Source organism: Motacilla alba, chromosome 1 (genome assembly GCF_015832195.1).
Source record: "Motacilla alba alba isolate MOTALB_02 chromosome 1, Motacilla_alba_V1.0_pri, whole genome shotgun sequence".
Classification (NCBI taxonomy): Eukaryota; Metazoa; Chordata; class Aves; order Passeriformes; family Motacillidae; genus Motacilla; species Motacilla alba.
The window spans coordinates 61503182-61523622 of record NC_052016.1 but is presented as its reverse complement, the minus strand read 5'-3'; the positions used below and the strand labels follow the sequence as shown (position 1 = coordinate 61523622).

The window sequence follows — 20441 nt, the reverse complement described above, 5'->3', positions numbered from 1 at the left end:
AATCATTCACTGAGTATATGTGAAGGGTTCAGGACACACACCAGAAGCCAGAACTGTCTCACTGACCTCAAAGAAGTGACAGCAAGTCCATTGTCTGCTTTCCTGGTATACTTTTCACACTTGTGACACTGGCTAGCACTTCTTCAAATGTGTCAACTGAAACATTTCCACTGTGCTTTAGTGGATGCGTGCCAGTACACTCTTAACACTTTCATCAGCAGGGAAACAAGGCAAACACCCAAGTGTCACCAGACTCATACTCTAGCTCAAGCTAGAGTATTGCCTCCCTACCTCAGCAAGTCCACAGAAAGACAGCTCTGTACTCTGTCAGCCAGCACAGATCAGAGAAGTCTCTGGCCAGGTGGGCTAAAAGTACCTGGAAATGTGCAAATTTTTAGGCCTCTACCCACCCACCGATATCTTGAAAGCAGCTCTCTAGTCCTAGAGAAAGTAGAGATGGCTTTGTTTGGATTGTGCTGGTGCTCTCCCTTCTTGCAGAGCAGCAAAGAAGAGGTGCAGTGTAACACTACCAGCTGGTGACCACAAAAAGGGGAATTCAAGTGCATGACCTCCACCTGCTTTCACACAACCATAGCATGTAGCCCTTGTACCAAGCTTTTCACCTTCAGGGCTGCCCAAACTGCTGCTGAGCCCTTTTAAGTCCCCTCACACCAGTAAGAGCTGTGTCAAAGTTTGCAGCAAAGGCTCCCCTCTGATGCTTTATCTGGGATGTCAGGACTGGTCAGTGCATTCACAGAGCTCAGGGACTGATTCAGCATCGCCTGGCACAGAGCCCCTGCCCCAAAGTCCAATCCTGAGTGTTGATCCTGACACCACTGATTACATCCACTGGAAAGATCTGTCTGAATGGGATCATTACAACGTAAGAGCAAGATCAGTTCCTAATGTCCATAATACAGAGTCACCTTGACTTTACTTCCCCTGGAAAGGGCTTTTCATCACCCACATTGGTCAAACCTCCCACCAGAAGCCTGAACAGTGATGGGGTGCAGCTCTGCCTCCCCTTGTGCTCCCATAGAGTTCTGGGCTTTAGGATGATGCTGAAAAGGACTCCAAATAGTCAAGTTTTTATAGCAGCTGTTACTGAGTGCTAGAAATTTTCCATAAAAACATTAATATACTAGAATTTGAGTAAAAAAGAGCAATTTGCTTATAAAATCAGCATTTGTTGTACTGTACCATGAACTTGGGTAGGAGTGTGTGTGTGCTACAGTTTTCAAATGAAACTTGAAAGAGCGGGACCTGGGAACCAAGCTCCCTTAAACTTCACTGAAAACCCTCACCTTGGTGCTTTGAAGAAATAGCTTTTTATTGCATAGCTGTATTTTACCTCAAAATTGTAGAACTTTAGGAGGTTGGGTGTCTGGCTTGAGACCTACCACAAATGAAACTGACCTTATCATAACCTTTAAAAATCCAAACAACCCAACAGTCTATGTGAGAAACTGCCACAACTATTTTGGCAACATTTACCAGTCTAAAAGTCAGCCTTTTAGGGCTGACCTAGCATGAAGAGTGAACCACATGCCAAGCCATAATTTTCCTCCTCCTTCCAAAACTGCAATTGTCTCTTTTTTTTTTTTGACCACAACCCCATGTCTTAAGTCCAGCAGTGAATGTTAACAAAGCCTTGACCTGCAGAGGGCTAATTTCCACGGGGACCATTAAAGGAGAAAAACTTTTCTATATATGCCAGATTCTGTAAACTGAGAAGTTCATCACTGCAATACCTAGAGTAGTGTGAAAAGTGCCAGGAATGGAATCCAGAACCCCTTATTAGAGGGTGAGATTCTGCCTCCAGAGTCAGGTAGCAGAGGGTGGAGACAGCAATTTGAAAGGTTGTAGTTGGGAATGAAAAATCTCATCCTTTGGCATCTTTGCTATTTCTTTGTCTGTGGTACTGAATTCTCTGCTAAGATAGGTCCTTGGTCTGTCTCTCAAAAGCTCTCTAATTTATAGCATAATGCCAGAAGAAACTTCAGTGGTATTGGTCATCTTTTGTTTTCGAATTGCACAGGAAAAGGGAGAGATCCCAAATGCTGCAGGAAAAGAAAAAAACTGAGTGCTTTTTCCCCAACAGAACACCCCTATGACCAGAGCTTCAGTCACGTAAAAAGGGACACATTTTTCTCCTCTGTCCCTACCCTGCTACACTCTTTTGCTTACATTCCATCCTCCCAGCTGGTGCAGGAAAGATGATATCCCAGCAAACAGAACTCAGGGAGCACAAAAGATATTGAAATTTGAATCCAAGTATGAATTCATGGGGGAAATGGATGCTTTTGATTCCCCTTCTTTTAGCCCCCATGTGATCCAGTGCGGTTCATCTTTCAGCTTCCCAGTCTGCCTTTCCTCAGCTGGAGGCTGCAGCTATTGCTCTCCTGCACCATGCTCTCAGTTACTGAGACCACTGTGTGATGAAGGAGGATCTGCTGCCTGCCTTTGCTTCGGTGAGGACAGAGATTACAGCAGATGGAGGTTGCAGTTAGGTGGTGCTTAACTTTGGTGATGCAAGCTAAAATGGTTAACCTTGGGCAGTTTGCACACAGAGCCCCAGATACAGGGGAAGTTTCCTTTGGAAGGTAGACACCTCCTAATTACCCTCTGTGCAGGACTTACCATGATAATAGATTTGAACACAGTCATAAAAACAGGCTTTACATCCTCTTTTAAGTACCTTAGGTCCTATTTTAGATCTGGATCTAGGCAAGTAGGAGCAAGAGAACTTCCTGCAGAACTAATGTTCATTTCACATCCGCCATGTTTGGTTTTGAGAACAGAATGTTTTACTTTTTTGGCATCTTTGAAGATCCAAAGTCTCCTGATACTATTGCATCTGGGTTCTTGCTACCACTGTTATTAAATGAAAGGCTTGAAATTAGAGGAAATTTAACTTAGAAATATTTTCACTATTATCTTTGTCTTTAAGCTGATATCACAGCATCACAAGTGTAATAAAGTAATTAAAACTTAACTTCTCTTTTTTCAACAAATAGTAGAGAGGACTTAATGTGAAGCACAGGTAACAGAGAAAACCTAAGTAAGGGGCAGGAGTTAACACCTCATTCATTAAAACCTTTTAAATGCTTGGAATTTAACACAGAGAAGTCTCCTTTTCACCATAATTATGTGAAAGACCAGAATAAAACAGAGTTAAATGGGGCAAATATATAAATAAGAGAACCTACAGTTAGCGGTAGCTTTACTTACTATCTTAATTATATATTTCCTTTGAATGTTTCTTTTTTCCCTCCCTGGGACAGATGGAATAAATTAATCTTAAATGCAGCATAAAATCTATTCCAGATCCCCTCATATTCCAGTGTTTAAACAAAACTAACTAGAATAATAAAAGTCAGAAATGGAAAAGATCTATTAGCTGACCACCTAAAATTTTATATACAGAAATGTATCAATTTAACTAAACCTATTTCTAAATATTTAAGGAGGTTTGGTTACATCTTAAATCAGTTCAACAGTGGCTCGAGTCAGTTTATTTCACTTTGAAACCACTCTTAAAAGCAAATAAAAGTGACCTGCTTTTAAGCACAGTTGCACTAGCTAAATAAATGCATGTGTGTAGGCTAAGAATCAGAAAGACAAGCAGGTCTGTGCAATCCTGGTAACAGAGACTACCAACACCGCTTTTGTGAGGCCCAGCATTGTTCATGGCCATTGCAGTGATGGAGAATAAAATATTTACCCAAAACAGAGCCCTGAGGTGGGAATCAAGAATTGTTGTTTCAGTTTTGCCTCTGTCCAGCCTTGGGGGAATCCCCTAATGACCCAGAATATCTGAAAATATTAATGCCTCCTACCTGAATGTGGTGATTCGGATTTTAGCAAGCTGGGAAGCAGGCAAGCACAGCATTTTGGTCTCAGTCCTAAAAGAAATTGCATGAATTTCATTTTGTGAGTAAATTGTTTTGGATGGCAGTTTACCAGTCCCAAAGCATAGAATAGGTTGTTTCCATATGTTCTGCATTACTGTGTAGGTGCCTGCACAGGGCTGTTCTGTATGAGCCCCATTAATAGCATTTTGTCCAAACTAGCTTTTAAAAACTTGCTGGGGAGAGAATGGAAGAGGGATTATTAAGGGGGCTTATTCCATACCTAAATCCTTATATTTATGGGAATGTTAATGTGAAATCCTCCACATAAAATGAGAAATCATTTATCTACTTTCAAACTGACATGCATGCAATCAGATGGTCAAAACAGATCAAACACCAAATTTCCTATACTATTTTTTTCCTAATTCTTGATGAATAGTAGAAGCTGAAAGTTTCCTCTAAAAATCTCTGAAGACACTCAGTGGGTTGACCTTCTATGATGCTGAGAGGCCATAGGACAGCACATGAGTTCAGTGTCTCTCCAAGGTGGAGCAATGGGAATTCTCCAGTTTCATAAATAACCACTTTGGGTTTTGGTAGCTCTTCCCAAGGTGTTCTCCTTTCTTTTTATTTCACAAGAGTCCTACCTACACTCAGATTATTTCAGAGAACCAAGACCATTGGAGACAACAGCAGCATGAACTACACCCAGCCTGTTAAACTATGTTAGGTGTCACTGTTGATTTCTGCTGCCATATACAACTTGGGAGACCACTGGCAGGCTTGACATAAAGGACAGCAGTGCCATGCAATGTAGAGGTGGATATAAAAGCACTGGTGGCAAACTAAACCAGTTTAGTATTTCTTAGACCAATAGAAGGTTTGTGTGGTATATTTTTATAGTCTGGTATATTTTTCTTTATGTATTCTATATATTATGTCTTTAATATCAAGATTTTCACTATTTTTCCTCTTTCTTGTAAGAAATAAATAAGAAAAGGTATAAGAAAATAATTTTTTATTAAAAAAAAACTTTTTTTTTTTTTTTACTTCTGACCCCTTTCTCCAAGAGCCTGCAGCTGATAGAAATCTGGTGATTGTTAGAGATTTTCCAAAAGAAAATTCCAACTTGTCAAAGCATCTTCCACAAAATATTAAAGGAAGAAGCCTCCAGTTATAGGGTAGATTTAATTGTCCCACAATATCTACATTGTGGGGAACACAGAGCACCCCATCCCAGATTCCTGCTTGAACCTTTGAACCTGATTCAGAAGAGACAAAGAGCTGGTCTCCCAGGTTAGAGAGCCGAGCTAACAAATCACTTCTGCCCCCTCCTCTTGTAAAATCTGCCACAGACTGAATGGACTCAGTGGACTAAGGGAAGACATCTTTTCTTTTTTTTTTCTTTTTTTTTCTTTTTTTTTTCTTTTTTTTTTTTTTTTTTTGGCTGGGTGAGATCATGGTTCACACCTGCGTGCGTGGATGGATATTTGTATATCTGTAAGTGATGGCAAAAGAGATTGGTGTTCACTTCCAAACACAAAATAAATAGACAACAGGAGGGCACCCACAACTTTTCCCTTCACTCTCACTTTATAGACACTACCACTCAGCTTTCCTACATCAGCATTTCCTCACAGGCAGCATTCAAAATGCCTCTAACCCTCCTTTCGCATCATTACAGAAATTTTCATCAGCTTGGAAACCACTCCTTGCCGTTTCTGTGTGTAATTTCAAAGTTATTGTATTCGATGTAATGAACAGGCTAGAATTAAGGAGGAAGTTTTTCACAGAAAGAGTGGTCAAATACTGGAATCATCTGCCCAGGGAGGTGGTGGAGTCACCATCCCTGGATGGTGTTTAAAAAAAGACTGGATGTGGCACTTGGTGCCATGATCTAGTTGAGGTGTTAGAACATGGGTTGGACTCGATGATCATAAAGGTCTCTTCCAACCTAGAAATTCTGTGATTCTGTGACTCTGTGAACACGTGTCAGGCAGCACTGAGGGAGGCTGGAGAAAGCTCAGCACAGTGAAAGACTTCAAATAAAAGGCTGTAACAGCAGATGTTCCAAGACCGGATGGATGGCGAGAACATCCACACATCCAACAGCCTCTCTTAACTTCCACTGGACATGGGGCGCTGCACCTTTAGCCCAGGGAACTCTGAAGTGTCACGGTGAAGGTGCTGACGTACTTTGGGAGCCAGCAGCCCGTGACCACGGTGTCCCAGCGGGGCGAACGGGCCGTGCCGGCAGTGTCCCCGTGTCCCAGCGCGGCGCACAGCCCGTGCCGGCAGTGTCCCCGTGTCCCAGCGCGGCGCACAGCCCGTGCCGGCAGTGTCCCCGTGTCCCAGCGCGGCGCACAGCCCGTGCCGGCAGTGTCCCCGTGTCCCAGCGTGGGGCACAGCCCGTGCCGGCAGTGTCCCCGTGTCCCAGCGCGGCGCACAGCCCGTGCCCGCGGGCCGGGCGCTGCAGGGAGCGGGCTCGGCGGGCGGTGCCTCCCGCGGCGCGGGGCGGGGGCCGGGCCGGGCCGGGCCGGCGGAGCGGGCGCTGCTCTCGCTGTCGCTGCTCTCGCTGTCGCTGTCGCTGCTCTCGCTGTCGCTGCTCTCTCTGCCGCACAGGGTGGGCGGCAGCGCCGCTCCCAGCGGGCGGCAGGGCGGACGCGGAGCCCCCGGTCCCACCGCCGCCGCCATGGAGAAGCATCCCGGCGGCGAGGACGAGTGCGCGGACTCGGGAGCGGAGACGGGCGGGTGAGTGCGGGCGGCTCTCCCGGGCCCCGGCGCAGCTCCGCCCGGCCCGCGGGGCTGCACTTGTTGCCGGCGGCCGCCGCCGAGCGCGTCCCGGCAGCGGCGGGGCTGGGGCTGGGCTGGGCTGGGGCGGCGGCTTCGTGTCCCGGGCAGAGCTTCCCTCCGGCAGCGGGAGCCGGCGCCCCGGCAGCATCCCGCTCAGCGCCGAGTCTCCTTGGCTTGCCTTGCCTTGCCTGCCCTCCTGGGACTCGGTCCGGCGTGACCCCTGGGGAGGCATCGCCCTGCTCCGACTGCCCCGGGGAGTTCGCGTTCCCCTTCGGGGCAGCAGTCCCCACCGTGCTCCTGCTAACCACGGGGAGGAAGAGACGGACAGGTCGTGGCTGCGGGCTTTAAGTTTGAGCTCCAAAGCACGCTGTGATGGCTCGGCGGTGCGGCCCGCTCTCGGCTCCCAGGGCTGCAGATGCGCTGCTCAGGGCTTGGTGCCGCGCCAGTCCTGTATCCCGGGATAGTGCGGCTGAGGATAGCCTGGGAGCGTGTCCAGGACCTATCCTCTCCTTCTGGCAGTGACACCCGTACAGCATCAGGCAGAGGGAGCTGACTCCTCAGAAGGACCATTGAGAGCCTTCTACAAAAGCAAGTTAGACTTGCAGACACCCTGGAAGTGGGTTGCTGTTGTCACGATTCTCATTGTGATACTCACCAGGCTAGACTGTGAGCTGCTGTAAACTTTGCTGGGAGTGTCATCTCAGTCAAGGAGGCTTTTTTTCCCCTGATTTCATGGCCATGCTGCCAGAGGTGTGCTGTGTTTGTTAGCTGCATGACTTCTCCTAAGTTAATGGAGCTGCAAGGATGATCCATGGGATCTCCCGTTCAGCTCACACCTTCAGCCCGTCTCTGTGGGAGAGAAAGGGAAGTGCTTTCAGGCCTGACCTACATGCTGCTGCTGTGGGATGTTGTCAGGAATGGTAGTGAGCCTTTGCTCCTCCTGTGGCCCCGGAAGGGCAAAAGGAGATTGCATACTCCTGCTGAGGCTGTTCTTTCTCGAGTCTTCCTTCTCCTCACTCCTTGCTCCTCCAGCTGTTTCTCTCCAAACTCCTTGCCTGGTGCATCTCCTTTGGCCTCTAGTCTGGCTCTTCCAAAACTGTAAAGCTAACTCCTTGCACAGTGGTGTCAGGTGCACCAAAACTGAAGTAGCAATATTATAAAAATATAATATAAATAATATAATATAAATATAAAAATAAAAATCTAAAATATGAGAATGGCATATAGCGATCTTTTTCACACATCCAGCTAGTAATTCAAATTATTTTTTTTAATCTCTTCTGTAGTCTGAGAAATTAAGAACTTTTCCCATCACCTTGTATTGTAGGCACACCTAACAGTAAAAGCTTTAAAATATTTTATGTGACATAAGTTCAAAGGAAAAAAATCCAGGCTTCTTTTCCAGATATGGGTTAGTCCCCACTGGGGATGTGGGTAAAAGGAAGACAAAGTAATCAGTGAACTCACGCCTGGTTCAAAGCTCAAAAACCCCTTGATTAGTCAAGTCACTCTTAATTTGCTGTGTTTATCTGGAATGGAAGAACCTGGGTTTCCTTGGGACAGGCACTTGGAAGGATTGACCCAGCTGGTGACATTAGCTTTTAGACCTCAGGGACCAGCATGACAGCTGCTTGTGTCTGGTGTTGATGAGGTGCTAAAGCTGATGATTTTATGAAGTGTCTCTGTCCCATGGGTGACACTGGAAAGTATAGGTTGGTGGAAGAGTCTCTCTGAGGAATTTGAACAATGACATATGGCAATTAATAACTGCAGTGCTTTGCTCCGACGTTTATTTTGAAAAGCAATGGGTCTCTGCATTTCAATTATTATTTTTAGTTTTGTTTAGCAGCTATTTAATTCTGATAAACATGTTGCGTATGTCTCTTTCACAATGTTTATATTTCAGCTTTCTCACCAAACCAACTGTTCACAGCACTTGCTTTTCCCTGTTACCAGAAGATCTGCTATTTGCTTTGTCTCAGTCCCATCACAGCTATTGCTAAATTGAACAGTATTCCTTTTTCACCAATTACTCAATGGTAAAAAAAATAAAAATAAAAAATTAACTATTCTGAGCTTCAGCAACCATCCTCTGAAAGAATTAGGAGGAACAACTGTCAGAGTGATTCAGTAGCAGTTTTGCATGGAGTGGTCGCTTTCTGTCACTCAGGGAACAATAGTGGATAGTGACTGTAGTGACTCCAGGCACTGCACGCCCTTGTCATCTCAATGATGGTACATAATGATGTGTGAGCTCTTACGCGGAGCCTGGGCTGCTGAAGCTGCTTAGAGCAGCTAACAAATTGAACACATCAAGTACTCCACAGGGCATATGTTGCTTAAGGTTTTGTTGTGGCTGCCAGCTACAAAAGCAGGCACAACTCTCTGCTAAAGGCAAGATCAATTACAATTCAAAGCCTTCATTTTCCTAATCCTTGAGAAAATATGTTCCTCTTACTGCATTTGCCTTGGTAAATAGGGTTGTCAAAGAGTCTGCTGAACAAAAATAGCATATTTGGAGTTCCTGAATCCAATAAGAATGGATTGAGCTGGTGTTGTCAAGTACCTAAATAAAGGGTATAGAACGTATAAGCCAATTAGTTTATATTGGCTGTTTATTAATGAGATTTGAAATAGTTCGACCATCCTAGATCTGAGAGACTTTGCCTATACAAGTTGTATCTTCTCAGGAAACATATTTTAGGAGTTTTTAGGATAAGAACTTTTATTTCATCTGCTACTGAAAACTTTTATTCCAGAAGTATAGGACAAAAAGCTTTCTCTGGTAATAGTTTCAGTAGTGGATTTGTACTATTAAACTTAACATTTTAGGAAGAATAAAATAGTCTTTCTTTGGTCTTTTATTAGAAAGAAAACAGAGGGCAAAAACAGGTAGAAGAAAGATGGAAGGGAGGAGAAATGTATATGTTTACAGAACTGTAGTTGAATAGCAAAGAAAAACAAAAAAGTGAGAAAAATAACAGTTACTTAAAATGAATTGTAGAAATATTAATTTTAACACTTTCTTCATTTTACAAGCCATGCAAATGCTGTTATTTCACTGTCTTTGAACAGCAAAGCAAAGATGACAAACTAAGACAATTTTGGAAGTTGTTAGGCGTGCCTGATTTTGAGGCAGCGATGCAGATTGGCTACCACTGGCATCCAGGCCAAATCATCAGCTTAATTCACTGCATTCAGGACCAATATCCCAAGAGAACATGGAAAACCAGGTGGTTTCTCAGTTCTAACCATCAATGCTCTAAACATTTCAACATCCATGATAGTTCCTAGCAGAAGTTAACTTGTTCACTTACACAGCTGTAAGAGCCCATGTCTTAAAAGGTTCACACTTTAATCATTAGCTTACTGATTGCCTCCAAGTTAGCCTAAACAAGTAATTTTCCTCACTTTAAAGTAATTTAAAGTTTTGAAAAGTTATAACTTTTAATTTATTTGAATTTGCAACTTACCCACTTATATTTCAAATAAATTATTAATCTTTTTAGAGAAAGTGGGGAGACATTGCTGAAGTACCAGGTGGGGAGGTTTTTTTGTGTAGGTTTAAAATGTAAATATTGATGATGCAAACTGGATTAAACAGTAGGTAATTGTTGAGTATTTGATGAATTTTAGGAAGAATGGTTATAGTATTTTTTGGTAGTAGGCAACAAAACAGTTCAACAAGATATAGAGAAATCCATTGCAAAACAGAAAAAACAAGGGATGTTTGAAGTTTATGACGCTGTACCATGCAGCAGCTATTTGTAACATATATTTAGCAAAATACAGTGCTGTTTGGTTTCAGTTAATTTTCATGGTGCTTGTTGCCTCCTTTACATTTTCTCCTGTCTCCCATTCCTCAAACTAATTTTGCAGAGATTATATTCATTTTTGGAGTGTTCTATACTTGTTTGTTGGTTTTCCTTACGGCTCTCCCTAGCTGCATGTGCAATCCTGGCCAAATCACAAATTACTTGAACCTTTTAACTTAACTTATCTCTTAAGCAGATGAAAAAAGCCTTTCTTTAATTGTTGCAGTTCAGTAAAAGGTGTGAGGATGGTAAGGCAGCCAATGTATATATATGTCTATATATATATGAAGTTGTACCCCACTTAGAGGTAAAATATCTAGAACACTGTAATCCGTGTGTGTCCTCAGTCAGAATGGGTCACTTAAATTATCAGATTTTATTGGGGTGAGAGGTTGATTTCATGTCTCATGTTTCTGGCTTTAAGGAATTCAACACTTAGGACTTTGTATGGCAGTCCTTCAAACTGACACGTCAGTCTCTTGACACATATTTCATCCATCTATGAGAAACTCTCAGGAACACAAACCACTGATGCTGAAAGCTATTTTAAGGCCTATTTTTGCCTTGGAGCTTCTTTTGTTTTGGTTTGGGGGTTGTTTTGCTGTGGGGTTTTTTTACTGACACTTTCACTTCATGTAGAGACCCATCAGTCCAGATATGTCATGATACTCAAGTTGTCTCTGGTTTGACATTTGAATGATGTAAAGTTGAGCTGTTTGTCACAAACTGGGGTTGAGGCACCATTTCCAACCACATTTACTCAGTGAAGTGAAGCTGTTTGGTTGAACATTGGGGCAGGCAGACCTGGGAGTGCCAGGCACTGGAGCAAGGCACGGACAGCAAGGTTGAAACAGACTTTAGATCACATTCTGGAGGCCATGAGCTACCCATAAATTTTAGGTCCCAGCAAGCAGCAAGGTTCACCTCAGCTAAATGTAGCTGTGTGAAGGTTTGATGCTTGGTATAAATCAGGCTTCTTCTGTTGTTAATTAAGAGAACCAGGACCTCAGGAGGATAAGTCAGCCCCTGGCCTGGGATGCGTGGATACATTCCACCTGATGTGTCCCTCTGGGAGTGCTCTGTGAGGGAGTGGTGAGCAGGGTGTGCAGCCAGGTGTGCTCACTCAAGCACAGAGTGGTCCTGCCTCATCAGGTGCTTTTTAGAAGATGACAAACAACTTTTCAAACCTTATACAACAATGGTGTCTCTCATGTGGGGTCTCAGACATTGCTGTTGGTAATAAGCTCTGGAGTGTAGTGGTTAGAGCTGCCCAATGTGAACCCGTCATCTGTCTTTGTCACTTTCCAAGAAATCCAGAGCAAGGAGTTTAGAGACAAGTTGCTGTAATTCCATTTCAGTCTTCTTGACTGCACAGGTAGAAGTACTGTGAGGGTGGACTGGTATTAGTGAAGGAGATTGAAATCTGACCTGCAGGAATTTGGTGATAAGAAACCCAAGACAGAGCTATAAAGCCAAATCTTCTAGTTCATGCCTGGGACTTTAGCTCCTATAAAATACTCCTGTGTGCCCTGTGGAGCATTTTCTGAGGAAGAGAAGGAAAAGAAGCTGTTAAATACAGTACTTAATATGGAACAGTGAAATGTGCCACAGGTCTAGGTAGAGAAGGCGTGGGAAATGTGAATCCAGCAGGTTCCATTCCATCAATTGTAGACAAGCAAAGGATGCAGAGAGCAGAAGAGATTGTAAACTTTCCACTATTTCATTTTGGGGAGTGGGATTAAGGAGCCCTTGCAATGGAGACCACGGGCATAGTGGGGTGTAGTATTATGTTAAAATTACTTGAGATGTGTTTGTTTTACAGCAGGCTCCCTTGGATGTTGCACAACTCAGAAACCTTGGTGCCAGCCACACCAGAGCATTAAACAGCACATAGGGGTGTCCCTGAGCACAGGACAGAGTTGTCCATATTGTTGAATCATTAAAATGGTTAGTTGGGATCAGTTTGAATGGGGCCATCTAGCTGTCTCCCATATCTTTCCTGGGGATGTTTTACCATGGGCCAGGAACTTGTCTTGCCACGTTGCCATGGTTCAGAGATCATTCCCAGCAGACCACTTGCCAGGATGTTTTGGGAGGTGAGAGGTTTCCTGGTACAGGTGCAGACTGTTTCACGGCACTTGGCCTGGGTCCCAGGCAGTTCCCTTGGGACTGTTTGTTTATGGCTGCAGCTGTCAGTGCTGTAGCTGTGCTAACGTGGTGCTGTGCCACAGCTGATCAGTGTGCCCAAGGAACCCAAGCACCATGTGATGCTGGAGGAGCTGCACTGCTTGTGTGAGCCGGAGCTGTGAAAGAGACGTGTTCTTACCCAAAGAAACAGGCTTACAGTGTTTTTAGGTACCACATTCAGCAACTGCAAGTTGCACTAGCAGCTTCTTGCTGGTATTCAGTGGAATGCTTCCCTCTTTTGGGTATTTTGAGGTTCTATATCACTAATCAGCAGTGAGAGGCACACACAGATCTCAGAGGATTGTTCAGTATCTTTTGTGCTCCTGATACTCTTACCATGTCTAATAATGCACAAGTCTGATCCTCCAATGGTGGTAATGGGAACTGAGGTCCTACCTTTATCACAAGCTTCTACATTCCTATTTTAATGTCTCTTGACACCTTCACAGCTCCTCTTTGCTGGTGGGCTGACCCTTGAGCACACATCCTTTGCAGACTGATGTGTCTTTTGACTGAGCCATAAGCCTTCCTTTTCAGTATCTCACACTGTTTCAATACGCTGTTGGATAATTTTTCTTCTCATTATGTGCCTATAAAGGGAACAGTCATCTATTTGTTCACTTTCTGTCATGGATGATTTTTTTCCTTTTATCTACAATCTAACATCTATCAGAGGAAATAGCTTGCTGCATGACCACATAATAGACCTGGAACCTCTGAGCCCCAGTGTGGTCCCAGGCATCACCATTAAAGCACGTGAGTGCTTTACTCTTGAGTTATCCAATTGGGAAAATCCTCTTCCAAGGGAAATTATAGAAGCCAATGCTCAGAATGTTTAAAACAAGAATGAAAAGAACAGAAAGGAACACAGTTACTTGATGTCCACAGAGCCTGTATGCCCCAGGAGATGTTTATTTCAGTACTTGATTTTTCTAATGCATGATTTTGTCAAAGGGAATGTTGTGTGTGCCAGTCTAAAAAGCTTAAAAGACTTATATTAACTTCAGAATTTAGTGTCCTAAATAGATGACTGTAAAGAAAAAAAATTTACTTTATAAGCCACTTACCAATGCATTCCATGAATCTGAATGGTTTCTTCTAATACTTTGAGAACAGTAATGATTTTGCTAGCACTGTTTTTTTGTTTTTTTTTTGTTTTGTTTTTTTTGTTCTCAAGGACTAGAATCAAGGCAAAGAAAGAAGCTGGAGGGAGAACAAGAGCTGATTCAGGTTGTCCCTGAGAGCGCACAGAGAGACTCATATTCATCCCATTTGGTTTTAGACACCCAGTCTAGGGTTCTACATTAGAAATGTGGTTTTTCTACATTAGAAATGTGGTTTCTGTAGGCTTTTTGTCTGGGCAACAGCTAGGGATAGATACTTCAGACCTCTCTTTTCATTGACAATAGAGGGAGCTTAGGGAGGGTACAGCCCTCATTTCGGTATCTGAGGTTGACATAAGCCTTTGAGCCTAATTACCCTTTTTTTAAATTTGTGAATGTCAGTTATGCAACAAACATGAATTAAGTATTAGCTTGAACCATATTAGAACTACAAAAAAGCTCCTGCAATACAATTCTAAAACATATTAAAATGTGTCTCGGCAATTTGTCTCCAAGAACACTGTTGTCTCCTCCTTTCTCACCCCCCATCTTTTTATTTTTCCTCTTGTTTCATTTTTCAAGTTCTGCATGTACATAGACTGCTACTCCCTAAGTTCAGGACTCATTAGTTCTCCATGTCCTATAATGTGCCTGCAGCACTTTGGGATAATAAAATAACAGTGTGAAGTAATAGAATACTGTTCCAACTTGCAGTAAGAAAGAGGCAAAATGTTGTCTCGCTTCCATCCGAAATACAAGCAGTGCAGATTCATTTTGAATTAGCTGCCAACTGCTGAACACAGATACATTGAAGGACAGCCCCAGGCTGTGTTCAAACAGAAGTGCAGACTAAATGAATTCTTGCTTGGGCTGCTTGGAGGCAGCTGGATGTATATTGCTTGCCTCTAGGCTTATGAAGAATGATGTGTTACACACTTTTCACACCCTTTCAGATATACATGGTGCCAAGTGACACTGATGTGACTTGCTGCTGAAAATACTATGTGGTTTTATGGCCTGCATAGTACCTTAGCCAACCCCTGGCATCACTTCCCCTTGGTCCCTGCCCAGAGCCAGACCAGTGGTGTGTACATTGCCCAGCAGTAGGAACAAGAAGGTCTCCTTCTCTGCTCATGTTGATGTCCAGGCTTTAGGTAGATAAATTAGAATTTATCAGTCAGTAGAATTGCCCTAGTAAAATTTGGGGCTTGATGTGCTTCAGTGGTCTCAGATCTAGGGGGAGGCTAGCAAAGCTTGGGGAGAGGGATGTGCTGCTGATAGTGGGCACGAAGAACACAGAATTCACGAGCCACAAGAACATTTGGCAGAACTCACAAGATAAGGATGAAATTAATAAAGCCAACTAATTTCAGCAACTGTGCCGAAGTCAGCTCTAACTAGGTAGAAAACAATTTCACTGGGGGAGATGGTGAGCATTGACTCCCAGCCCACTGACTCAGGAACCCCCCTGACTTGAGAGACAGGCTGATCATTGGCATGGGAAGTGAATCATGTAGCCAAGCAGAGGTGGAATACTGATCAGTAACAGAGCTGTGTGACTGGTAGCCAATGAACCCCGATTTCTTTGTCTGCTAAAATGTGAGTGGTGTTGTAAGCCACACGAGCTTCCTGTTTTGCACAAACTAGACAAAATAAATGGGAATACCTCATCTTGGTGTGTAAATTGGTGCTGCACACAGGGCAGTGAGCCCACATTCAGGACAACAATGCCATTACTGCCCCTGCCCTTCCCAGCTATATAGGTGCTTGATTCATGGAGAAGGTGCTGTGGAGCAGCTCTCTTTGGGGTGCCTGAGGGTGGCTGCTAATGACCTAAACCTGTGGTCTCTGCCAAAGGGACAAAGATGTTTCCTTGCTCCTTGGGCTTATCAAAGTGGCTGTGAGTACAGGTTTAGCAAAGAGTGCGTGAAGAAGAGCTGCAAGCCCCCTCCAGCAACTCTTTCCCCAGCGTTGCCCAGATCTTTCCAAAAACTATGAAAACCTCATGGCACTTGATGGTACTGGTGAATCCTTTTTCATGAGTTTTGTGAAAAATTCAGGTTGTGTCATCTTTCACTAGTCTAGCAGGATTGGCAAGAGTTGGGGGTGGTTCCTCATCATCTTCTCGCCTAACCAGTATAAGAAGATGGCATCTGATCTGCTGAGTACTGAGTGCACAGCTGTGAAATATGGGGATGACTGCAATTGCTTTTTTTCTTCTGCAGAGATATGGCTACATTAAAATCAAAAGCAGATACTGTAGATATGTGGGACTGATGTCCTTTGCTCCCTTGGCTGCCTGAGAGCCTAGAGTATGAGGGTATCCTGAGAATAGGCTACTTCCACACACGTCTCTTGGGAGTCAAGGCTCATGTGGTTTCTTTAATTTGAAGAAATGTTGCAAACTTGATGCAACTATTACATAAAACAAACATTTAGGTTTGAATCCGAGAGCTGTGTCAGGGCTCCCTGTGCACTTTGCCTGTTCAGGGCACTGCAGGGCACACGTGCCATATGTTTATGGTGGCAGGGTGCTCTGGTGCATGGGGTCTGTTTGGGGGACCCAGTAAGTGTGAGGGTAGAGGCTGTGTAGCTGTGAACTCCAAACCCAAACACTCAAAGGTCATTGGTAGGGCCTCAGCAGTGGAAATGATTTTTTTTTCCTTAAATATTAAGTGATGGCATGTTTGTTTTACCTTATTGTTTCTGAATCTTCAGGACATAAATGGGCCATGTTTTAATCAGCTCAGAATGGGGCTTTCAGGAGTTTGGGGTTATATGCAGCCAAAAAATTAATTGCACTGCTGCTCAAAACACTCAACTTCTCTGACTTTCTCACAGATAATCCAGTATGCCCTGAACCAATGGCTGTATAGTTTTATTGGGATGTCTTCAAGAGGAAAACGGTGTACTAAAGCACAAAAGCACAAAGCTTTGTCATCTAAATCTTTATATTTTCTTTTTTTTCCCTTCTCTGGCAGTTGGGACTGTAGAACTATAAAAATTCTGCTCATCGAATAGAGTTGTCCTAAAAAGAACTCCAAAAACAGAATCTGCAAAGCAGCATTTAGAGGACATAAAGTGAGGAAGGAGAGGAGCTGAGTCCATGTCAAGTAGATTTCTACTCCTCACCTGTATCTGAAGCAGACTATTTCTTCCTTATGGAGAGCCTTCTGAGCTTTTATTTTCACACCTAAAATTAGGTAGCATGAATAGATAAAATCCTAGATAAAAGCATAGTTACTCATTCTACTTACATATTTTCAAAATTCACATGTGATGCCAGTTTTCCTGAAGCAGTGTTCAAAACCTGTTCCAGTTATTCTCTTAGCATAAAAATAGTGCTAAATGGGCATTAAATTTTTTCAATAAGCACTGTGTGTTAGCTTTGGTAATTTTTTCATTATCTCTTTTATTCTAATTAAAATCTTTGTCTTGCAGGTCTGAGTACAGCCGTATGTCCTCTACCAGCAGTGAGTATAACTTTGAGATTCTTTTTTAAAGTGGATAATTATATTTTCTTTTGTTCTGCTTGCTTATATTTATTAACATCAATTGACAGAGTTCACTTTGACACAATAAAGCCTCCATTCCTTCTCTTCTTGGATCTATGTCTAGAAACAGTATAGAAAATTAAACTGTTTGAATATTTATGACCAAACACAAACCATGTGTAAAGACCTAAATATTGGTGCTCACAAGGATGCAAGGCAAAATGAGAACAAAATCTATAGACACTCTGTGGGCCACTGTGAATGAGCCCTCAGGCCAAAGGAGTTTGCAGTGATGAATGTCACTGGAGCTGGGAATGCAGGAATAATTGAATGTTTATTGTAAGCTGATGCCAACAAAGCACTTCTGAGCAACTCCAGTGAAGTCAGTTTTTTATTTCAGAGATGGTAGATGCTCTAGTAAGTCTTTCTTATCTGCTACAGTCTTTCTAGATATTTACAATGCCAGTTGATTTGCAGGTTATCCAACTGATAAAAGACAAATTCCTGTGTCTGGATTATTTTTTCTTTATTTTTCACCAATGCAAAATGATGATTTTTTTTAAGCAACAAGGAACACTTTTTCACTCCATCTACTTCCCTAGTTGTAGAACACAACTGCATCCGCAGCACTTTGAAATGCAGTGATGCTTATTCATGCATGACTGCTGGTATCTCTCCTTGTCCAAGTGCAAAGTGATGTCTGTCTTCCTGATTCACACATAGACATGAGCTTTATTTATGCCAAGCAAGCACATCAAAAATTCCGAGATGACAAGCTGTGTTTTATAATCTGGATCTTTAAGCACCATGAAAATCAGAGGGGAAGAAAGCTGTCAGGTTTTTTCTCATTCACACATTCTGGCTGAAGTGTGGAGAGGGTTATTTTCCATCTCCTGTGGTCTTCATTGAACGATTTTAATTGATTTCAACAAGAGCTGGATGAGACAGCATTCGTAATGTCTGACTCCTGAGCTGATGTGACTAGCAAGGAACTCGCTGTGTTTCCTCCATCTGCTCAGTGTGTGTGTGTCTGAGAAAGAGAGAATTTAGTGCAGCTTTTCCCTAAATTCTGTTGTTTAAATAGATTTCTGGATTCTCACCGTCAGGCATAGTTTTTGAAATGATTGGGAGGCAAAATCCAGGCAATCAGCTTCTCTCTGCTAGTGAAAGCAGGTTGGATTTGCCTGATTACACCAGATGTGTGGCACACCACCTTCTCAGTTCACAGTTTCAGATGATGGCTTGGGGAATATGCTGCCAACTTCCTCCACTTTTTGGGTGGTGACTCATACTTACTTGCTTAATGGAGGCAGATTAGTTCAAAAGACAAGGTGCGAGTAGAATATTTCTCATTTTAAAACTTGGTTTGAATCCCTTAAAAACTTTGCATGGCTGCTGCACACTTTAGAAATAAAGGTAGCAAATTATATGTGTAAGCCTTGGTTTTTATTAAATGAGGTATTTCCAAGGGGAGTGAATCTGTTGTTACGTGGCAGCTACAGTGTGTCATGTTATCTATGGTCTGTCTGCTCAGTGTCTTGCTGGCCACTGCTGTGCTGTGTATGTGGCCATTGCAGTTGAGTTTCAACACCAGTAATTTGTCAGTACAAGGACGTATCATCGTTCCAGCAAAGACACGCAAGTTCAGGAGACAAAAAAAGTCTCCTTCTTTCTCTTTTCTGCTTCCAAGGCAAATTATAGTGATACAGCTTCACAAGTAGCAGTATTTAGCTTTGCCTTTTGAGGGGTTTGTGTGGTTGGTTTGGTCAGACACTGCAACAGTAACAGAAGCAGTTACATAAAAGAATTTTGGTAAAATAGAAATACTTCCGTGTCCGAGGCTGGTAGTGGGTATGCAATGTATTTTAAAGAAAGATTGTTGGAGAAGAGAGATTGGAAAGAAAAGGTGATTTGGACCTTTTAATTTCTTGGGAGAAAAGATTCAATAAGTGGTATCATTCACAGTACAGAAAGCAGTCTAGTCAATGATGCTGTTAGGCCCTGGTGTAGCACAGAGTAAGCTGTTGTAAATTGAGAAGGAAAGAATCTCCATTACCTGCAGCTGCTTCACCTGAAGCTCCTGTTCTGATGGAGTTTATTTAAACCAGAAGGATTGCAGGCTAATTTGGTTTTACAGGGGTCCTATTTGGTAGTACCAGCAAGGCTCCAATTTCATTATTTAACAAATGAATAATCTTTTCACTTTCTGGATTAGCTCTATTGGACAATGGTTTTACACAGACATGCCAAGAAAGACTTAGCAGGTGGATGAACTACAGCTTCTATCACAGCAGCTGAGCAAACTGCTGGACTTTGCACCAATGCAAAGTTGTACAGGAATTCCAGACCCCACAGGTTGGAAGTAAAACCTCATTGGCTGCTAAATGGTAGTGGGAGGATCATTCTGTGTTTATTTCTAGTACTTTTTTTCCCTGAGCACAAGGCAGCAGCTATTGTGGTCAGTGTACTGCTTCAGCAGTTCAAAGCCCTGCCTGGTGGATTGGTTGGACCTTGGGTTTTAGGCAGCCTCTCACTTCTTTTCTTCTTTGCCCTTGTATATAGCTTCAGACAACCAAAAATGCTTTGTACTGGCAGCATTCATCTAATGTTTGTAGTTTTGTACAGCAGGTAATTTGGGGAAGACTACCAAAGTTGAGCGTGTGTATTTCAGCAAGAAAAGGCAGCGGGTGCCTGCCGCGCGGGCTGTGGCTGTTGTCAGGGTGACTGTGTGCCACTTTGCCTTGTCTTATTGAGTTGAATAAAAAGGTCAGGCAAACCTGTCTGCAGAATGATGCATCTAGAGGTATTACAGCTTTCAAAGGTTCATCAGTATGATTTCAGTAAAGAGAAATGCCTTTTCTCTTTTTTTTTTTTTTTTTAATCTGAATGCTGGTGTATGTAGTTACTTTTTGCTTTGTTCTTTAGGAAGAAGAGTGCTTTGTCTTGTTGGGGTATTTTGCCTACTAGTGTGCTCTTCATTAATCTAGGAAATGTATTAACCTTCATTTTCCTCTTATTTTCAATTACCTTTTCAATTATGGTGTTCAATTTCCATTAGGGGACCCTAATTCTATATGAGAGAGAATTGTGCTAGGCACTTTACATTCACAGGAGGGACCTTTACCTGAGGTACATAATGCCAAAATATAAAGACCATAAGTGGCATATGGATACAGACAGTCTGAATCACAAAGA

The 20441-nt window shown here is 42.9% G+C and overlaps 1 protein-coding gene across 1 annotated transcript in view; it reads left to right on the top strand.

Moving 5' to 3' along the window:
- Nucleotides 1-6426: 6426 nt before the first annotated feature.
- Nucleotides 6427-20441, top strand: part of FAM124A (family with sequence similarity 124 member A) — a 36654-nt gene continuing 22639 nt past the window's right edge. Inside the window, exons 1-2 of the mRNA XM_038139576.1 lie at nt 6427-6605; nt 17194-17225. Coding sequence (XP_037995504.1) covers nt 6547-6605; nt 17194-17225 — 91 coding nt within the window. The 5' untranslated portion in view covers nt 6427-6546. The remainder of the gene's footprint in view (nt 6606-17193; nt 17226-20441) is intronic.